Source organism: Macrosteles quadrilineatus, unplaced genomic scaffold (genome assembly GCF_028750875.1).
Source record: "Macrosteles quadrilineatus isolate MER2022 unplaced genomic scaffold, UCM_ALF_1.0 Scaffold_17__1_contigs__length_3442018, whole genome shotgun sequence".
NCBI lineage: Eukaryota > Metazoa > Arthropoda > Insecta > Hemiptera > Cicadellidae > Macrosteles > Macrosteles quadrilineatus.
Window position 1 is genome coordinate 1,206,327 of NW_026542610.1, and position 18,614 is coordinate 1,224,940.

At 36.0% G+C, this 18,614-nt stretch overlaps 1 protein-coding gene across 1 annotated transcript in view; it reads right to left on the reverse strand.

Annotated features, from left to right (window-relative positions):
* The window catches only part of LOC129005228 (dynein axonemal heavy chain 8-like), a 51,872-nt gene that overhangs the window by 22,418 nt on the left and 10,840 nt on the right, over nucleotides 1-18,614 (reverse strand). The window contains exons 7-22 of the mRNA XM_054434064.1: nucleotides 17,551-18,438; nucleotides 16,834-17,039; nucleotides 16,140-16,360; nucleotides 15,216-15,344; nucleotides 14,354-14,510; nucleotides 13,763-13,901; nucleotides 13,324-13,544; nucleotides 12,897-13,080; nucleotides 12,532-12,672; nucleotides 11,732-11,827; nucleotides 10,635-11,418; nucleotides 10,085-10,203; nucleotides 9,511-9,726; nucleotides 2,305-2,425; nucleotides 1,358-1,628; nucleotides 696-896 (exon numbers count right to left, since the gene is read on the reverse strand). Coding sequence (XP_054290039.1) covers nucleotides 696-896; nucleotides 1,358-1,628; nucleotides 2,305-2,425; nucleotides 9,511-9,726; nucleotides 10,085-10,203; nucleotides 10,635-11,418; nucleotides 11,732-11,827; nucleotides 12,532-12,672; nucleotides 12,897-13,080; nucleotides 13,324-13,544; nucleotides 13,763-13,901; nucleotides 14,354-14,510; nucleotides 15,216-15,344; nucleotides 16,140-16,360; nucleotides 16,834-17,039; nucleotides 17,551-18,438 — 4,094 coding nt within the window. The remainder of the gene's footprint in view (nucleotides 1-695; nucleotides 897-1,357; nucleotides 1,629-2,304; nucleotides 2,426-9,510; nucleotides 9,727-10,084; nucleotides 10,204-10,634; nucleotides 11,419-11,731; nucleotides 11,828-12,531; nucleotides 12,673-12,896; nucleotides 13,081-13,323; nucleotides 13,545-13,762; nucleotides 13,902-14,353; nucleotides 14,511-15,215; nucleotides 15,345-16,139; nucleotides 16,361-16,833; nucleotides 17,040-17,550; nucleotides 18,439-18,614) is intronic.

The window sequence follows — 18,614 nt, forward strand, 5'->3', positions numbered from 1 at the left end:
TGTGCCAATTGTATCCATCATAGACAAGTCTATTGTATTGTGTATTGATTGGCCTCTAGTCATCTGCCTACCGCACCTATCTTAATTTCCATTAGTCATGAAAATCCATTCATCCAGATTTTTGCGTATCCTGGTGGGGTTTGGTATTAATTGATTCGAACATTAAATATAGGGTTCATTCAATAAGTATCAGGACCGGTTCACTGTAACCTCAAAAGAGCAGTGGAGGTTACAGCCATTGGAGCAGTGGTCCAACCATTTTTACTGAGTTTTCCAAGCTTTAAGCAAAACTTCACAGCCTTGCTTGACGGTACGCTCCATGTTGGCGTGACGACACAATGAAAAAAAAACTCGGCGCCAATATCGACCTCCTGTCTAAACGAATGCCTGTAGGCGACTAAACCAAAGTGCTCCTGAATGGTGCAGGAAACCTCTATCGAACCCAACTGGTTGGACCCCTCTCCACTGCTCTTTTGAGGCTACAGTGAACCAGTCCCAATACTCATCGAATGGAGGGTGTATATTATGTTTACAATTGAATCAATGTTAAGTTAAAATTAAGTAAATACAATTATTGGAGTTATGTACTAGACAAAATATGAGCAAAATGGTTTACGAACTATGAATAATTATGATGTCAGGAACCTATTTTAATCTCACCAAAAATCATTTTAGAGAATTAGGCAAATCTTTACCTCGGTATTTCTTCATATATCTTGGGAGCTTCCAAGACAAAGTCATCAGGTTCATCACCAGTAGGCTCGGGAATGTCTCTCAGAAAATCGACAAAATATGTTTCACTATCATCAAACAGGTGAGCATCTTCCCCAAGGTAAGCAACAGTCGTGTTCAGCAGGTTGTTTGAAAACCATTTTGTGTCCGCTTCATTTGTAAACCTATGAAAAAAAAAACTATAAACATATTAAGAGTTCAAATTTGTACTAAACTATTGTTCTAAGTTTGAAGGGTGGTTATAATATTTGAATGTTGAAAGTTAAACTTTTTAAATTTCAGAATATTAGTTCTACTGAAATAATTTCCAATGAGAGTACATCTTTTAAGAACAAACATAATTAGCACCCTTCAAAATATAAACACTGGTTGAGATTTAACTACACAGTGCGTTTTAGCCAACAAATTTTTTAGACAACCAGAGATGCAGAGCTTTAGGGATTGATATCTAAATTAGAAGAAGATATTAATCCTGGGTATGTAGATTTTATTTGTGAACAAATACAGTTAATTTTGTCCAGCCGTCTTTTGGATGGAAAGAGACAGACACCTCATATAAGTAGGCCTACTAAAATATAGCGAAAATCACCTTTTCATTCACTCATCAACAGTTTATACAACTGACCTGTCCGCAATAACTCTGTAGCACTCGTGTCGCCACAACTTGAGAAGCATCGTAGCGTTGGGACACTCAGCCTCCTGTATTTTCAATATTCCCTCCCATATGCGGGAGAGATCCCTGAGGTTGAAGATGTAATGGAACTTCGCTGGAGTCGGTAACATCTTCACCTTCGTCTGTTGCCAGACCATACGGGTGAGTGGCACAAGGCGAGGCAGGAACTCTACGATTTCCTCTTGGAAACGGGTCAGACAAAAGTAGCCCTCGCCAATCACACCTGTACACAGACACTAGCTTACTTTTTTATTTTCCAACTTAATATGAACATAAACCATGTACTCCTGCCACTATACGACTGAAGAAAATTATTAGGAAATAAAATTGTAACTAGGTATCTTTTGTTCATTGAATAGTAAATAAATATAAATAATAATAATATAACAAAATATATTATAAAAATACAGATAGCACTGCTATCTGGTGTATTCACCTTCTTGTAAAATTGTACAGTACAAGATTACATATATTTCAGCATCTTGGATGATAAATTAATTGTATTACTTATATAGGTATATATGTAATATCACCAACACATACAATGTGAATCAGAAGATTTATCAAATGATGGAAATTTACAATATAGCACAAACTTGATCCATGCATAACGAAGAGTATGTCAGGAAATGTTGAATTGGTTGAGTATATTTCATGTTACCTTATCAAATTACTTAGATGCATAGTAAATACAGAAAAAAGGCCAACAACCAGTTTTTGGTTTTTTGTTATTGAATATAATCAGTATTGTTGTATAAAAAAAATAGCTAAAAACCAATTTGATAGTAGACCATAAATGTGTAACTGTAAGAATCTCATGGGACATTCATTTTGCAGGAGACAAATTCACAATAATCTTTTGAAAATGCTATAATTAAAAAGCATCTAGTTAAACTCACTGAATATCTTATCCATGGACTTGTCCGAGGGCAAAGTACAGTTGAAGATGCAAAACTGGCGCTTCAGTCGAGGAGGGATGTCGTTTCTCCCACCCCCAGGGTGAATCATGGCTGCCAACAGCTGTGGGAAACATAAATAAAATTATAATAACAACAATTAGGACAAACTAAATCCAAACCCTCCCAAAAAAATCCCCAAAAATTTCCTGTTTTTTTTTATAGTGGATGGTGTTTTTAACCCAGGGATAGTTTTCCTCACCTGAGACCTGTTCTTTACTTTGTCCCCTGTACATAATATATAGAGAATGTATTATTTTTGTCAACATTTTTGAGTTTGAGTTTTGGATGGATATATATCCGTTATGTTTGGGTCCCCCTGAACATTTGTTGCATTATTCTAAAATTTTGATTTGTTATAATGGTGGTTTTCCCATAAAAAAAGGAATTTTTACAAAAACGGCTGGAACAATTTTGATTAGTATTTAGAATTTTATAGTCCTATTGACCCTAACAAAACGGTACAACCTCCATTGCTGTAAAAATGGGAATGTTGCTGGAAGTCAACAGTCCCGGAAGATCAAATAATTTATACCTGTGCCGCTAGGTCAAAAACTACAATGTTTGCAGTGTCTGTAGATCAAAAGTCCCAGTAAGTCAAATAATACAGTCCGAGCTAAAAACGTGGTCTATGTTAAAGCAATTGACTTATTGGGAATTTGACCTAATGCAACAGCAGTTTTAATATAACGAAATACGGTAAAATACAAGTTCAGTTTCGCTGAGTCAACAGTGCCGGAAGATCAAAAGCAATAAAAATGAACGTCGATTCAGTGTAAAGTAGACCTCCTGCAACGCTTACTACACTAACAAAACTCGCTTTTAGTTACTTCGTGTTTTGTCATAATTAGAATAGAGCTAAAATTATCATATTTGGTACATAGCTTATCTATTAATGCTTCTTGCCAACTGTTTGGTCAACACTGTAAATAGGTATAGCCTTTCGTCAAAATTTGTGGCATAAAATACCCGCAAGGACGATCTGAAAATTTCTGGTTATTATATACGTTTGTAAAAGGAGATCCATTTAATTGTAGAACTATTTTATGAGTTATAATGTAGTCTACATATAAACTGTGTAAATGTATTACGCCTCGGAAGGGTTGAAATTGAAACCTGTCCAAACTATCATATATACTATTAAAACGTAAATGGGGTTTTTTCACGATTCTGAATCAACCAGACAATGGATTTTAATTAGTTTTGTGTTGAAAGAAAGACAATTTTGAGAACTAGGGAATTTCAAAGCCATAATTTAAAATTAGAGTCCCAGTTTTTTATAAATTAAGTTTTAGTTTTTAAAAAGTCTAGCAGCCGATGCTAACCTTCTCCAATAAGTCAATGCTTCTAGCTAGCTTTTAGTACAATATAATTTGCTTAACATAACAGCTGTAACATTCAGCATTTGTGACACAAATTCAGCATTTGGAAGAAAATTCAAATACATACTTATGGTTGGCTTATTTATACTATGTGTAATGCTGACCATTGATACATTTAATTCTTCGGTACGAGGATGGCAGATTAATTAAATATGCATAGTAAAATACAGTAGTAGGATGTTCAAATTATATTTAAAGTATTCTTTGTAATCATCGATTTGTTTTAGTCCAATATAATTTGTTTTAACTAACTAACAGCTGGTTGAATGTGCTATGTATACTTATAAAAGGCAAAGCCCTCACTGACACACTCACTCTCACTCACTCATCATCACTAATCCTCCCACTTCCCATTTACCTAGGAGGCTGAAATTCGATACACCGATTCTTTGGGCATTAAATAGGAAAACTAAGTAATTTTTATTATGATAGGGCATTCGAGCTTCGCCCCAGTGGCTCTGGAGTTTCCCATGTTAACCTTATGATTTTTCATATTTAAAAGGAATTAATTAATGAATCTTAACAGCTGTGTCAATTAAACAATTTATGACAACAGCTAATTTGCAACCAAAAGCTGAGTGAGCGTTTCGAACGAACTTCAACCTGGAGGCGAGTTAACCCCAAGGCAAGTGAGCTCAGCGAACGAGCTCCAGCCTAAAGGTGAGTGAGCGTAGCGAACGAACTTCAACCAGGACGTGATTGAGCCATGCGAACGAGCTCATCTTGAAAATTAATTAGTTAAACGGGGCAAAGCCAGCGGGTACAGCTAGTTATTCTACATAATTATTAGGTTTTTAGCGAATTTCGCATAAAGGGAATAAGCTATTACCGTAGTACTCATGGCAACACCTGGGCTCGGGACCGATTTAATTTTTTGTTTTGAGTCCCTAGAGGCCAAAAACACCATCCGTTCAAATTCATATATATGTAAGTGTATAAGACATTTTGGGGACATGACTTTTTCGGGTCTCAAGAATTTATACGAAAATACACTATTGCAATATTTTGAGGACTTGAATTTCCGTATGTGTATAAGACATTCTGGGCACTTGACTTTTTCGGGACTCGAGAATTTAGTACTTTTCGAGGACCTGTGCAATTTATTCCATTCCAAATGCAGCGCGTTATATCTTCACCCTTGTGTAGGCCTCCCATTCACTGACGGAATGTCTCGTGGCGTATGACGACCGGATATAAATAGTCACTTTATTACATTTACTGAAACCTCCTTAGTAGTTGTGTTCTTACAACCCTGCTTAAATTTGACTATGGAGAATACATATCTCAAAACTGAGCTGCACGCAATTCACTTTTGTTTCTAAAATCAATTCAATATCTATAACATAACTATTTTTCATTGTCAATGTTTTAAACGATGATGTAATTACAAATACATACACGTTTCGAACTATGGAACGAGTTAAAATAATAACTAATTTGTATTATGTTGTTGATTTATACTTAAATTGATGAAATTTGTACCTGATTAAGAGTAATACTGTTCGCCATACATTCCATACTGTTTCGTAATACCATACATAAATATTTTGAGTATAATAGTGGTTGGCTTTCTAACAAAAGGTAATACAAGTTTTCCATTAGTTTGTCTTTTCTTGTTATTGTGATGTATACACACTGATCTGCAGGTAAAGATTTAACTTTGAAAAAAGCTCAGTTGCTACGGTAAAACATATCAATTATATATATGAAATCATTAAAAACGGGTTTTTTCTTTACTACAGTGCTTTAAGTTACAACGGGGAATGTGTAACTATTTCATACAACAGAGTTCAAGATCAAATTTTTCGCTTTAGTGTCCTCTCCGTTGCGAAGCGCGGTTACAAGCTAATTGATAATAATTGTATTTAATACAAGCCAAAGGTGTCTTATAGATTCCGAGTAAATTATTATAAACTATCAAATGGAGCATGTAAAGTGCATTATAAATAATCAACAAACCCTAACATAATTGACTATTGATTCAGTTAGGTACTGATTCGGGAATTACAATTGCTGATGATAACTGCATGAATGCTCTGACCTGAAGCAGTGTTCTTCTTTACTTCTTACCTATAAAACACATGGGATACAGCCTTTCTTCACTGATCACGTAATGCGTGATTTTCTATAAAGTCTTGGAAAAATAAAAGGAAAAATAGATAGAATACAGGTGTACTGTATGTGGTTTACACACAAATATTCATCAAACTGTGTGATAGTTTGTTATAGCAATGAACAATTTGAGAGTATCGTATTGTTTAAGTCGATGGAAATTCTCTGTTGATCCTGTTTTACAAGCAAACCAAAAAGATACAGTAAATCACCACTCTATGCGACATATTCTAACCAGAAAATTGTAATCGTATGATTCTATAAGCATTGGTAGGATTGCAAAGTACTACACAAACATCATTTCAAGGGTAATAACAGTCACAATTTCCACTGACTTTAAAAGAGTCAACTAAACTATTATACTAATGGACACACAACTAAATGGAACAACTAATGGAAATACTGACGATGTACATATAAACATTATACACATAATACAATTGACTGGGACGGGTGGCGTCGTCCTGTAATCCAGCTACTAGGAGGTCACGAATTGTGGATATTTATAGGGATGCACTGTGGATGCGATGCTCCCTGGTGTGGATTAACGTCCGCACTAGTGAGTACTACGACTATCCGCAGTACTATCCTGATAATTAGACCAATTCGTAAATTACAAGGAAAAATGTGGTTCGGATTCCACTATAAACTGTAGGTCCCTTAGTTGCCATTAGCTGTATGGGCTATTAATTAACAGCTGTGTCTAAGGAATATGTCGGCCTTAGTCACTAACAAGACTACAAGATCGCGCCACTCATCCTACACTCATCCTTCACTCATATTTGGGTTAAAATACGCACATAGTGGCGTCCCCATCTTAACTAATTGATAATTGATAATTGAAATGGAACAACTAATGGAAATTCTCACGATGTACATTCGTTCGATATAAGCATTGAGTATACACGTCAGTACATACGTGTATACCCAATGATATAAGCAACGGTTCTTGCAATTTATTGCTTATTGTTTTTTAGAGTTGTTTTCGGACTTACTCTGTTTTCGGACTTACTCACACTCGTATAAGGTTTTCCACGTTTGTCATTGATAATGTAGCCATGTTGCTTTGAAATGGCGACCATACAAATGTATGCATTTTAAGCCAAGTATGAATGGAGATGAGTGTGGGATGAGTGGAGCGATCTTGTTGTCCTGTTTGTGACTAAGGCCGACATAATCCTTAGACACAGCTGTTAATTAATAGTGCATACAGTCAATTAATAGCAGCAGAGGTCAAGTTTGGTATCAAATTAAAGGTTTTATTCATAAAAATACATTGCCGCAAACCCAAACTCAAACGATGATGATGATAATAACGTTAATGATGTCGCTAAAACGTATCGTTTGAAATTTAACAGCTGAAAATAAGTGAAATAGAAAAGGTTTTGGTTAAATCCATCAAATTGTAATTGGACACTAGTAAATACTAGTGCACTTGTTGCTACCTCCCCCCTTCGGTTTCATGTATTCCTCTCAATCAGTTTGAATCTAGGAGGATTAAACATTAATGTTACCTAATTAATGTTAAATCCTCCTAGATTCAAACCTGAAACACCCAGATCGAAACTCGCCTGTCGTTATTTTACCATCGCCTTTTTTTAAATATATTTTTCAAAAAAGAAAGATTATATTGATTTACTTTGGATTTTAAAAATGTTAACGTTTTATTTTGTTAAAGATTTATGGTGATACGTAAATATTGTGGTGTAGTAAAGTATATTATATTGTAGTTAAGTGTTAAATTTTGAAATTTTAGGGTGAATCGAGATGAATCTGTTTTTATAACATGGGTCTCTCCTAGCTTAACATACATACCAAGTTTCATAAACATCGGTTGGAAAAGTGCAAAGATAAATATTTGTATGTAAAAAATACAAAATGGTGGATATCTGGTTAACGAAACGATTTCGGAAAAAATGTTATCCTTGATTTTCTGTTTATTTTGACTCAAGGAATTACTAGGTAAAGTATCTCCCCGCTTATTTTTAACACCCTGTTTATGATGTATTCTTATAAGTGAAAAATGTAAGCTGGTAATACAGAAAAATGTTTTATAAATAATATGAATGTACTGGTGATCTGTATATTCATCTTTTTCTTGTTCTTAGAACTGTGAATTAAAAGTCCACTCAGCAGTCGCATCGTACGATGTAGTTCTTTCCATGCGTTGCGAAATGCTAAATTTGCCGTCCTCTTCAACCCAAGTTATCTATTGAACCACTGATTGTAAAAAATTCAAAAAAATTTATTTTACGCATCACACTTTTGGCTACAACTTTGCCACAGACAAAACCTCTCTAACCCAAAAAAAAAAAAAATCTCGCATGCTAACTTTTTCATGTTAGAAATCACGATTTAAAACTATTTCACCATACATATCAATTTTTATTAATTAGATCGGTAAATAGTTTAAAGTTCCAACAAAATAGTCATCGGGTAGGACTAACCAAGAAGCTCTGTGCCAATTTTCAAAATTTTAGCACAACTTTAAGTACACCAAAACGCGAAATTATTGAAGTCATGCGTCGAGAGGACTATCGTTGTTTTTAACAGATTATACTTTTGACCTTCCGGCACTGTTGACTCAGCGAAACTGAACTTATATTTTATCTTATTTCGTTATATTAAAACTGCTGTTGCGTTAGGTCAAATTCCCAATAAGTCAATTGCTTTCACATAGACCACGTTTTTAGCTCGGACTGTACTATTTGACTTACTGGGATTTTTGATCCACAGACACTGCAAACATTCTAGTTTTTGACCTAGCGGCACAGGTATAAATTATTTGACCTTCCGGGACTGTTGACTTTCTGCAACGCGTCCGTAAAAATTACGGTTTAAAAGTTATTGTAACTTTTGGGATTTTCCCATATAAAAACCCATAAATTAACATAACAATCAGACTTTTGTAAAAAAAAGCTTGACTCATTTTGATTAAGGGTTAGTATGTTATGGTCCTTATTATACTAAACAGAATGGTACAACCCCTATTGCTGTAAAAATTACAGGTCAAAATTTATTGGACTTATGTTCATGATATCAAGGGTTGTTGGCAAGCTAATGGGAGAAAGTATGTGTACTGATGCCGTTTATTTCTAGATAGATGGACACAAAACTAAAGTTTGGTTTCAAACCCGTTATGCCATTATCACACAGCTAAAAGATATTATTAGTGATACTGTAATGAGATTTGAAACCAGAGATTTTCTGAAGAGAAGTTTGTCACTTCTACCATTAGAATACTAGGTAAAAATATTATATCAACTTGAACAACTCCGTTCAGTTTCATGTTGTGCAACATGAACTGTCAGAACGTTCTTTCCTCCTACCTGTCTGTCAATTCTTTCAATGATCATATAAATATTGTAAAACTATCTCTTGCCACGAAAAATTGTTACAAACAGAGATTTACAAATATCTACTGCTTTATTCACACTAAAGATAATGGAGACCTACAAAATAGACACTAAAACCATGATTTTAGCTTAATAAATTACTATACTGATCTATACCAACTATACTAAGTAACAACAAAAAAACTAATTGGTCTATTCTGCAAGGGAATATTCCTCCATAGAGATCTTATTTAAAACAGGTCACTCGATACCTTAAAATACATAAATAATTTCATATACAACAAATCATCGAAGCTCACCTGAATGTCTTTGATGGTAAGGAACTCGCCGGGTTTGTCTAGAGAGTAGAAGCCAACCATCTCCATCATCTGCCGGACAATCTCATTGGTCACCTGGTCCCCCCATTCGTTCACCACTGGCATGTTGATGTCGTCAATGAACACCGTCATCTTACGGTTGTTGGGAGGGCCATAAGTGGAGCCCACTCGCTTCTCTACGTAGCTCTCAACAATCCTCTGGAAAAAGGGTGAAAATTTTTTATTTTTTACATTTTTGTAAGAGAAGTTGTAAAATTCGATTTTACAAACACACTTTACTAATAGTTACTCAGGACCATGAATGAGAGGAGTTTCTCATCCAAGAGAACATGCTATGACTTCAGTATTTCACTGACTGGTTTCCTTTTTAACAAATTCGTTCACATAAAAATCTCTTGTTCTTGTTTGCTACTTTAAAAGTAGGCTTACTAAAAACTACAATAATACAATATGTTTATTTAGTAAATTTGTTTTTGAGCCCTCTGAATGTTCCTAAATGTTTTGAACGTCTATGTTTGTGTGAAACATATGTTTATTATCCTTGTAGAGAGAATACCTGAAACATGTTTGGAGTTGTAGCAGAGGAAAAGTTGAGACTTTTACTGAGTTGAACTTCCGGGTCATATCCAGCCATGTAACTCTTTATCATAACAGTTTTCGCTGTCCCTTGTTCACCTAGACACAAAATGTTTGTATAGTTTTTCTGTAAAAGTTAAACAATCAGTGATTTTTAAAGGAGTTAAACCACATGATCTTTGTCATGCAGTAATGTTGTAATAATCTATTGTAGCAATAAGCTGCAGAGATTTATTGTTATAGCATTTTAGAAACTGTAGTTAGCACGCCACTTATTTATCTTTTACTTGAAAAATTTAATGTGTAATTGTGTTTTTTATTAAACATTTATTTGCTGTATATTGACTTTGGAGGAAATATGTTAACATGCCTATACAAAAATAAAGCAAGAAGACGCAAGAAAATTATCTAACTACTAATGAACTTATGCATGAAACATACACAACTATCAACGCACATCAACTAACAAAGCTCACAAAAGCCAACTAAAAAAATTACAAACACTAGAGAAAATAATTGTGTAAAAATACCAATCAGAAGAACAGCTTTGCACTGCTTGGCGATCGTGTGTATGAGGAACGCCGTACGCACATTGTCTACATTAGGCACAAGTATACTCGAGTACTCCGGTACTGAGTCTGGCGGATAAACGTATTCCTCCACTCGCTCCGACCAATGCTGCCAATCTCCTGTCTCGGCAACAACATACTCGAATATCGTCTCTCCTTCTTTCAACTTGGGCCACTTCAGTTTGGACGGATGTTGCAAAATGAATTCTTCCATTTTCATACGTTCATCATTCTCCAAAACACTGCCGAGACTCCACATGAGCGTAAACAGGAAGAGTCTTTCCAAGTGGAGATCGGAGAAGGTTTTGTGTTCGTCTTCGCTAAGTAGCAGTCCAGTCAAAAGGTCCGTGGCTTGTCTGATGTAGAGAGCTTCGAGGATTTTCATCTTGGCGACCAGCTTGGTCTGTACGAATGTGTGAAGGTCTCCGTAGATTTTGTGGAAGAGCTGGCGTAGTACGTCGGCTTCTCTTTGTGATCGCAGTTTCAGCCAGCCGTCCAGTACAGGCTGCCAACTCAGTACGGAGGCAGACATAAACACCATACCCATGCGGCTGACTGTGGCAGGCGAGGCATTGTCCAGGTTATCAGGCTCAAAGACCAGTTTACTGTTTGGAGCCATCACTATACGATCTCCGTTGGCCAGAGTCAGTGTCTTGTTGTCGTCCAATACAGAGTTGAGGTTTTCAATCCACACAGCGTCAACTGGGCCATCCAGTACTATCCAGACGTATTCACTCTGTTTGATCTGGAAATGTAATTGCAGTTAGAGAGTCTGAAGATGGTTTCCTAAAATTAATGTATACAAGAATAATAACTGAGATTTGGGTATCGTATGGATCAGGTGAAATCAAACATTTAAGAACATTTAACAAAATTAAGCCTCTTGCTATTTTGATAAGTGGTTTGCAAACTGTAGTATTGTGTCATTTCAGAGTTCACAAAAAATCACTGTTAAATCAAACATTAAAACTTATTTGAAATATAAGTAGCACCTCTTATGGCATAGTACAATATGATTGGATGGACATTACTTTATGTGATCGCATACAAATAAGTACCTTGTGTGAACGACGCCATAAAGTAGAAAATATCCCGTCAGTCCAATCATTGGTGGCGGCATCCAACCTCCCAAACATCTGTGGAGCTGTGATTGCCTACAAATAAAAAATATCATCAAACACATCCTTTGACAAAATACAAACTTGCACAGAGTACTGTACAAACAAACAAAACATTTAACACTGTTAAAAACTCATGGGATACTCAAAGCATGATTTCAGTTCAGAACGAGGCAAGACTTTTTTCTCACTATGTAAAATCCAATACACCTCAGTTATTTTAATTACTGTAACAGCTTTTGAGAGCTAAAAATATTGTATACACAATTAATACAGTACAACCCTGCTAGTCTGGCATTGGTCCAAAAATCTAAACAAATATGGTATGCTGTTATTTTTTTGGCAGATGTCGGGCACGATCGGCAGATGTTGTTAGCAATAAACAGATGTTGGGTGTAATTGGCAGACGTGGGGTAGTAGGGTAGAATCGGATAACATAGAGTGTCCTTTCATCATGACATAGACCAATGATAGGGAGACGTCGGGAACGATTGGCATGCTTCTGAAAAGATTTCAAAGTGGAAATCCTGCCTGAAGATCGGGAAATATTTCATCCTCAGAAACAGATTTTTTAAGTTCTTGATCAACTCTAATTATCCTGTTTGAATTCAAGCTAAGTAAATATTCCTGGATGAACCACGTCAAAGAATATTTACACTACAATCAAATTTAAACCCAATTAATTATCGTTAAAGTGTGCTTTCAGCATTCGTGTTACAATAAAAACATTCAGGACCAACCTTAGGGTTCATCCTCATCTCCTTGTGAGGACGACCACACTCTGTCAAGGCTCTCATCAACACCTCAATACACTTAGTCTTGCCAGCGCCTGTCGGACCCAGGGTCATCAGACCATGTCTCACCAAGGAGGTCTCATACAACTGTAACACAACAAGTAACAGTCATAATAAAACACTACATAGCTGGGTGTAATTGAGAATACAAAAAAGTCTCATACAACTGTTGTAGCAAAAGTAACTAAGACTGGTGCTGTGCTATGACAATACTACATAGTTCGGAATAGTTGTGAAAATTTAGTTTATTGTTCATCCATAGGTCTAGATATAAATTAATTACTCATAAAACCCTCAATATCTTGTTTTACCTGAATGATTTTAAGGTTCCACGGTGGATGGTTGACGAGGTTCTTCTCATTGCATGCACTAGCTATTCCCTTCTGAAGGTCTTTGTACACGCTGGTCGTCAACTTCAGTCCAACAAACAAGTCTTCAATGAGAGACAGGAACAGCGGCTCGTCCTCATCTACCAGCTTGGATACGTTCATGTCTCTACCATGGGCAAAACAAGTTAGTTTGACCGTATATAGAATGTCAAAAAGATTTTTGCTACATAGAACTACATTCCAAAAAGCTCAATAAGTCTGAACTTACCAGTAACATTTTTTCCATTTTCGGCTTAGTTTTAAGCTGTGTTTTTAGCCATTACGAGATTTTTCAAACATAACCAAACCAAAATCTCTTTGTTGATATTTATGGAACTTGGTATGAGTTAAACCTAATTGAATCACCTACCTCAACACTCTCATGACTGTGGTGTCCTCTGTATCACTTGGGTTTGCTCTCTTCTGAGCTCCCAGAGTCCTCAGTACAGACAAGATGTTGCGAAGGCCGAAGTCGTAATGTCGCTGTTTGCTGAGTTGTTCCTCGCACAGCTTGTAAAGCACAAAGAACTTCCTGGCCAACGGAACGTTGTCTTTGAACCCGCACGACGCCAGTTTCACTCTCATTATGATCTAAGTAATGCAAGAGTATGTTAGGGATGTGTGGAAGGACAAAATGTGGATAAGTATTTTACCCACGCCAATTTTTAAAACTAGCCTTTTAAATTCCAGTTCCTAGGATTGAAAAGTGCCACTTTACCGCATTGTTATTTCACTTTACAGCACTAGTGTGGTAAAGTAATGGACCAATGAGGTCCAAACTTCCAATAATCTAATGTAATATCTCTAACCTGTCTGTCTGGCACCATCATAGCCACGCTGCGGAACATGATCTTAAGATTCTCCGGAAGTTCTTGACGACCTGCGTACCCTGGGTTCATGGTGATGAACAACCCAAACTCTGGGTTCAACGTCACAGTGTCCCCATCACTGAAACATCAACAATTACCCTGTAAAAAAGTGTATTATATGATAGCTTCTAAATATTCGACTATATTTTTTAATTGGAGAGATTTTGGTAATTCAACAAATATGAAACTCAAACCCTGTCGGATATAAGTGGTTAGATTAAAGAAGCATTGCACAAAAATTAATGTTAAATTAACGCTTAGAAAACGGAGAAATCAGATAAAACTTCATGGATGATTAAACGAAAATTTTAACTGAAAATATACACATAATTACTACAAATACAAAATCCCAATTTGAATTATCACAACAGAAAGTTTGTTCAAAATTAAACAACGTAACAACGCAATGTAAGCAAATAGTTCAATTCAAGTTTTTGTCTGTACTCACAGGTATCTAATTGCAAAATAACAGAGACATTTTTATAAATTCTAAAAACCTCTCAGCGGTACAAGACACTGCACACAACATACCTGAACAAGAACGTGGTTTTTCGTTCTTTCCGAGCAGTCAACACGATGTGTATCTGCTGAGCTGCTACTGACAACACAGGCAGCTCTATGCGGTTGAACTCATCAAAACATCCCCACGAACCTGACTGTGCCAACCCTTTGTAGATACGGCCGAGACCTGGACATAACCCATCAGTGTCACTTATGTTTCTTAGCTATTACTGTTTGTCCAAAAATAAACTGTATAGAAGAATCTTGTGTTTTAAAAGTCTTGAGAAACTCATTGCATACGTTTAGTCTATTGTGTTGCGAGATAATTGCAGACATTTTACATCACATCCAGATCACAAAATGGTGTGAATATTTTTTTTGTTTTAACAATTTTTTATATTTAATATATTTTAATGTTTTACCAAACCCTCAATGATATGAACTTACCATTAACTTACCATATAAATCAAACAAGGAATCCTTTATTCTGGGATGCATACAATATGTTTGAAGTTTCGGCTCTTTTAGAAAATAATACAAGATGAATTTACAGTTTAAATATTGCGTGTTTGTTTACCGTTGAAGGCTTTTTTTCAATATCCTCCCTTCTCGTACCAAGAAACCAGGCTCTAGCTTCAAACTGTTTTACTCATTTCAAAGCCTATGTCTAAAGGGTTTATTATACATAACTAAAGCTATTGGTAATTGCCAATTGGTGGGGTTTAAAACATGGACCTCCCTAAACAATTAAAGCTAGAACTTCAATAGAAGGTATTTAAATAAACTTCACCATAAAAATCAACCATCCCTATACATATTTAATCAAACTTATCTACTTATTTACCATCAATTTTTTTAATAGTAAAATGATTCTTATAACTATTTCTCTCACCCCTAAAGTCCATCTGGTCAGAGCAGTTGAAGACAACCACATATTTGCCAAGAGATTTGCCCATGTCTTTGGTAGTCTCGGTCTTCCCAGTACCAGCTGGACCTGCAGGGGCGCCTCCCATGGACATGCCTGTCGAAAAAAAATATCAAACACTCTGTCACGGATCATAATTTAATGATAACACAAAATAGTTGTTCATTCAGCCATTTACATTAGTACAATATCTTAATTGGGTAGCTGGGTGCCTGTCAATCAGAGGATCAGGGGCGTACCCAGGGGGTCCCAGGCTTTGAAAACATGCATTTTATTTTTGACCCCCCCCCCCCCCCAAAAGGATGTGATCCCCCACCAGTCAGATGGCCCCTGTCCAAACTCTAACCCTGGATACGCCCCTGCAGAAGGTTGTTTAATTGATCTCAAGAAAAGTCACCATCTTTTGATGGTTCCAAACTGGAACCAGATGACATTATTCATTGGATATTTAATGAATATTTCTGGATAAAGATAACAACTGGTTTTAGTCGGAAAGAAAGCTACACAAGCTAAAAAAAATTAAATACATTGAAAACTCATCCACTTTCAAAATGATTTTAGAATTTAGTTGCTTGGATTTATATTTTTCATCGAACAGTCAAACAGTAACAAACCTGATCATGCATTCTTCATACCGTTGGATTCCTGAAGGGGGTATACCACCCAGATCTCAAAGCTCAAAGCCCATTATTACAATATTTGTATATTGTTGAAGCAATAAAGAATTTGTCTATTGTCTATTGTCTATTATTAATTTTCAACTACTACCCCAAAACCTTATACAATTAATTATTATATTACATACAATTCATCTCATTAAATATTGTCTAATTTCTAAGTACTGTAAATGTAAACTTCCCAAAGTAATTAGTGCTGAAGCTATGATATTACCTATTGCTTGAGCAAGGGTTATGTAGCATCTGTCTGTTAGTGGAGTGATCACTAAACGTTCCGTACAACCCATGAACTCGTTCTGGTACGTAAACACGACATCGGTGATGTGGACGATGCATTCGTCTGTTTCCTCATTGAAATAAAATCTTTCTTGCTTCAGCCATTCAAAGTCATCTTTAGATCGAATCTTCATTCGGTACAGATCATCAAATATGTCTCTAAAAAAGTATGGAGTATGAAATGAAAGTATGAAATGTTTGAATGTTGAAATGGTGTTTAAAAATAATGCAGTTCTGTTTATGATTTATGAATGTGTTATGTTATTTTTATTGATCACAGCTAAAATCAGTGTTTGAATTTTCAGCTTTGTAAACATTTTTGAAATTAAGTACAGTTACAGTATAAACAATATAGGAGATGTAAATGTAGATGTACAAACCTAATACTTATAAATTTAAATGACTGTGTTAAAACGTCTGTATTTCAAGTTTAACAACCTTTAGCTATTAATAAACCAATCGTATATAATCTATCACACGTGTATTTTGCAGTAAAGTTTTCTCCTCCAGAATAGATTCGTCAGATCTCTAACAATTTTGCACATTAAATAAAGTACAACTTTACTGTAATCTTTAACATATAACTTGACGATAAATAGTATTAAAGTTATATGAGGGTTAAAGTTATATACCTCTGATGCACATGGATTGTGACCAAAGTTTCATATTTTACTCTTTCAAACTTGGCCAAGTCCAAAGCGGTCTGATCAATCAGCTGATTTAGAAGAAGCAGCCAGTTATCATTGGTCTTCCTCATCAGTGACTTGTCATATTTGCAATTCTGCAGAGCAAACTCTGAATCTCTTGTCCATAACATTTGAAGCCCCAACAGTCCGACCTACAAATACAAGTTAATCACACTCAAAATGTAGAAATAAAACTATCAAATTTGCCACATCTTGCTACCATTCAATTGAGCTCTGAAGCTTCCCATCTACTTGTCTTGAAACTTTGAAACAACTTGAAACTTTGTCTGCTGAACCTTATAAACAATAAATTTGAGTGCACTTTTCCAAAACTGATTGGCTGACAGTCTAGATGTTGTATAAACCACAAAAATATTCAGCTAACTTCAGCTAATATCAAGCCAAAACAGTGCATTATAGTTTCCTGTCGCCACAGTCATAAATTACTTCACTGTCTGACTTTGGTACCAGTGGTGTAGTCATATATAATAATATCTGCCCTCCCCCCCCCCCACCAGAGTCAGAACTCAAAAACTAAAAAATATTCCTACATAGTGAACACCAAATTAGAATCATAAACTTAAAATAAGTTTAAGAGTGTAGGGGTGGTTTAATTGTATTTTGAACTAAAAAATATGCATACTTGTTTTCATTTTGACTCACCTGCGCAGGATACCTTGACACCATATCCAGTACTGTAAACTCTGGCTCTTGCATGTATGCATACACATTGGCAATCACAGTCTGCAATGATAGCTTAGCTTGAGCTAGCAGATTACCCAGCCAATTCTCGACACCTCCATGGCACCAAACTTCCTTTTCCAACTGAATTTTCTCCTTTTCCCGCGAAATTATAGATATTATTTTATCGTATTCTTTCTCATCAAACTCCACTCTGTAAACGTTCTCAAAAACTCCTTCTAAATACGCTTGGATCGTGTGGGAGTCCGAAGCCTGCCCCAGGATTTCCAGCAGGGCCGGATCAGAAATAAAGAAGAACCGTGGAAATATCAACCTCTTCTGCTCTAGATAGCCAGTAAGGGACTTCTGACATGTTTCTAGCTGCTCTCTCAAATGGGGGAGAAGTTGTCCCATCATTTCGTCCCCGACACACACCTCGATCACATTTGCAATCTGTCTGGCCCGGGTCATGATGCGGACCCAAGATTTGTCGATGCTTGCGAACCTTTTCGCTTCGCCAGGCAATTCCTTGGCAATATCACCACCGACAAACACCGCTTCCAAATACACCCAGAGATTCTGCACGACAAGCCATGTTTCCAAAATTTCCGCTGTCGTACCCAGCTTCCAAACCCACAGCTGAATTTCTTTCTTGAAAGGAGCGTTGTATCTGTTTGCTGCCAGTGAGTTCATGACCATAAGACTTTCCTCAATGAGACTGTTGATTTCTTGGGTTTCTGTTCCCTTTAGTAATAGTTCACCTCGTGTTTTGAAAGTAGAGAACTGCAATATTACACTTTCCCAGTTTGCTATTACTTCTTTCAGTTTGGCTTCAATGTCTCTCTCCTTTAGGGCACTGAGACAAATGTCCTGGAAATTGGATAATTATTAGGCTTTGAGTATAAATTAGTCATTAAGCTACAAAGAAAAGATAACAACACAAAATCTGTATGATCATAGAAGGAGGAATTTTTGTAATAATCATGCTGATAGTGGCATAGTAGTCAAAATTCACATTTAGGCCTACTTGAATCATCTCCCCCTAA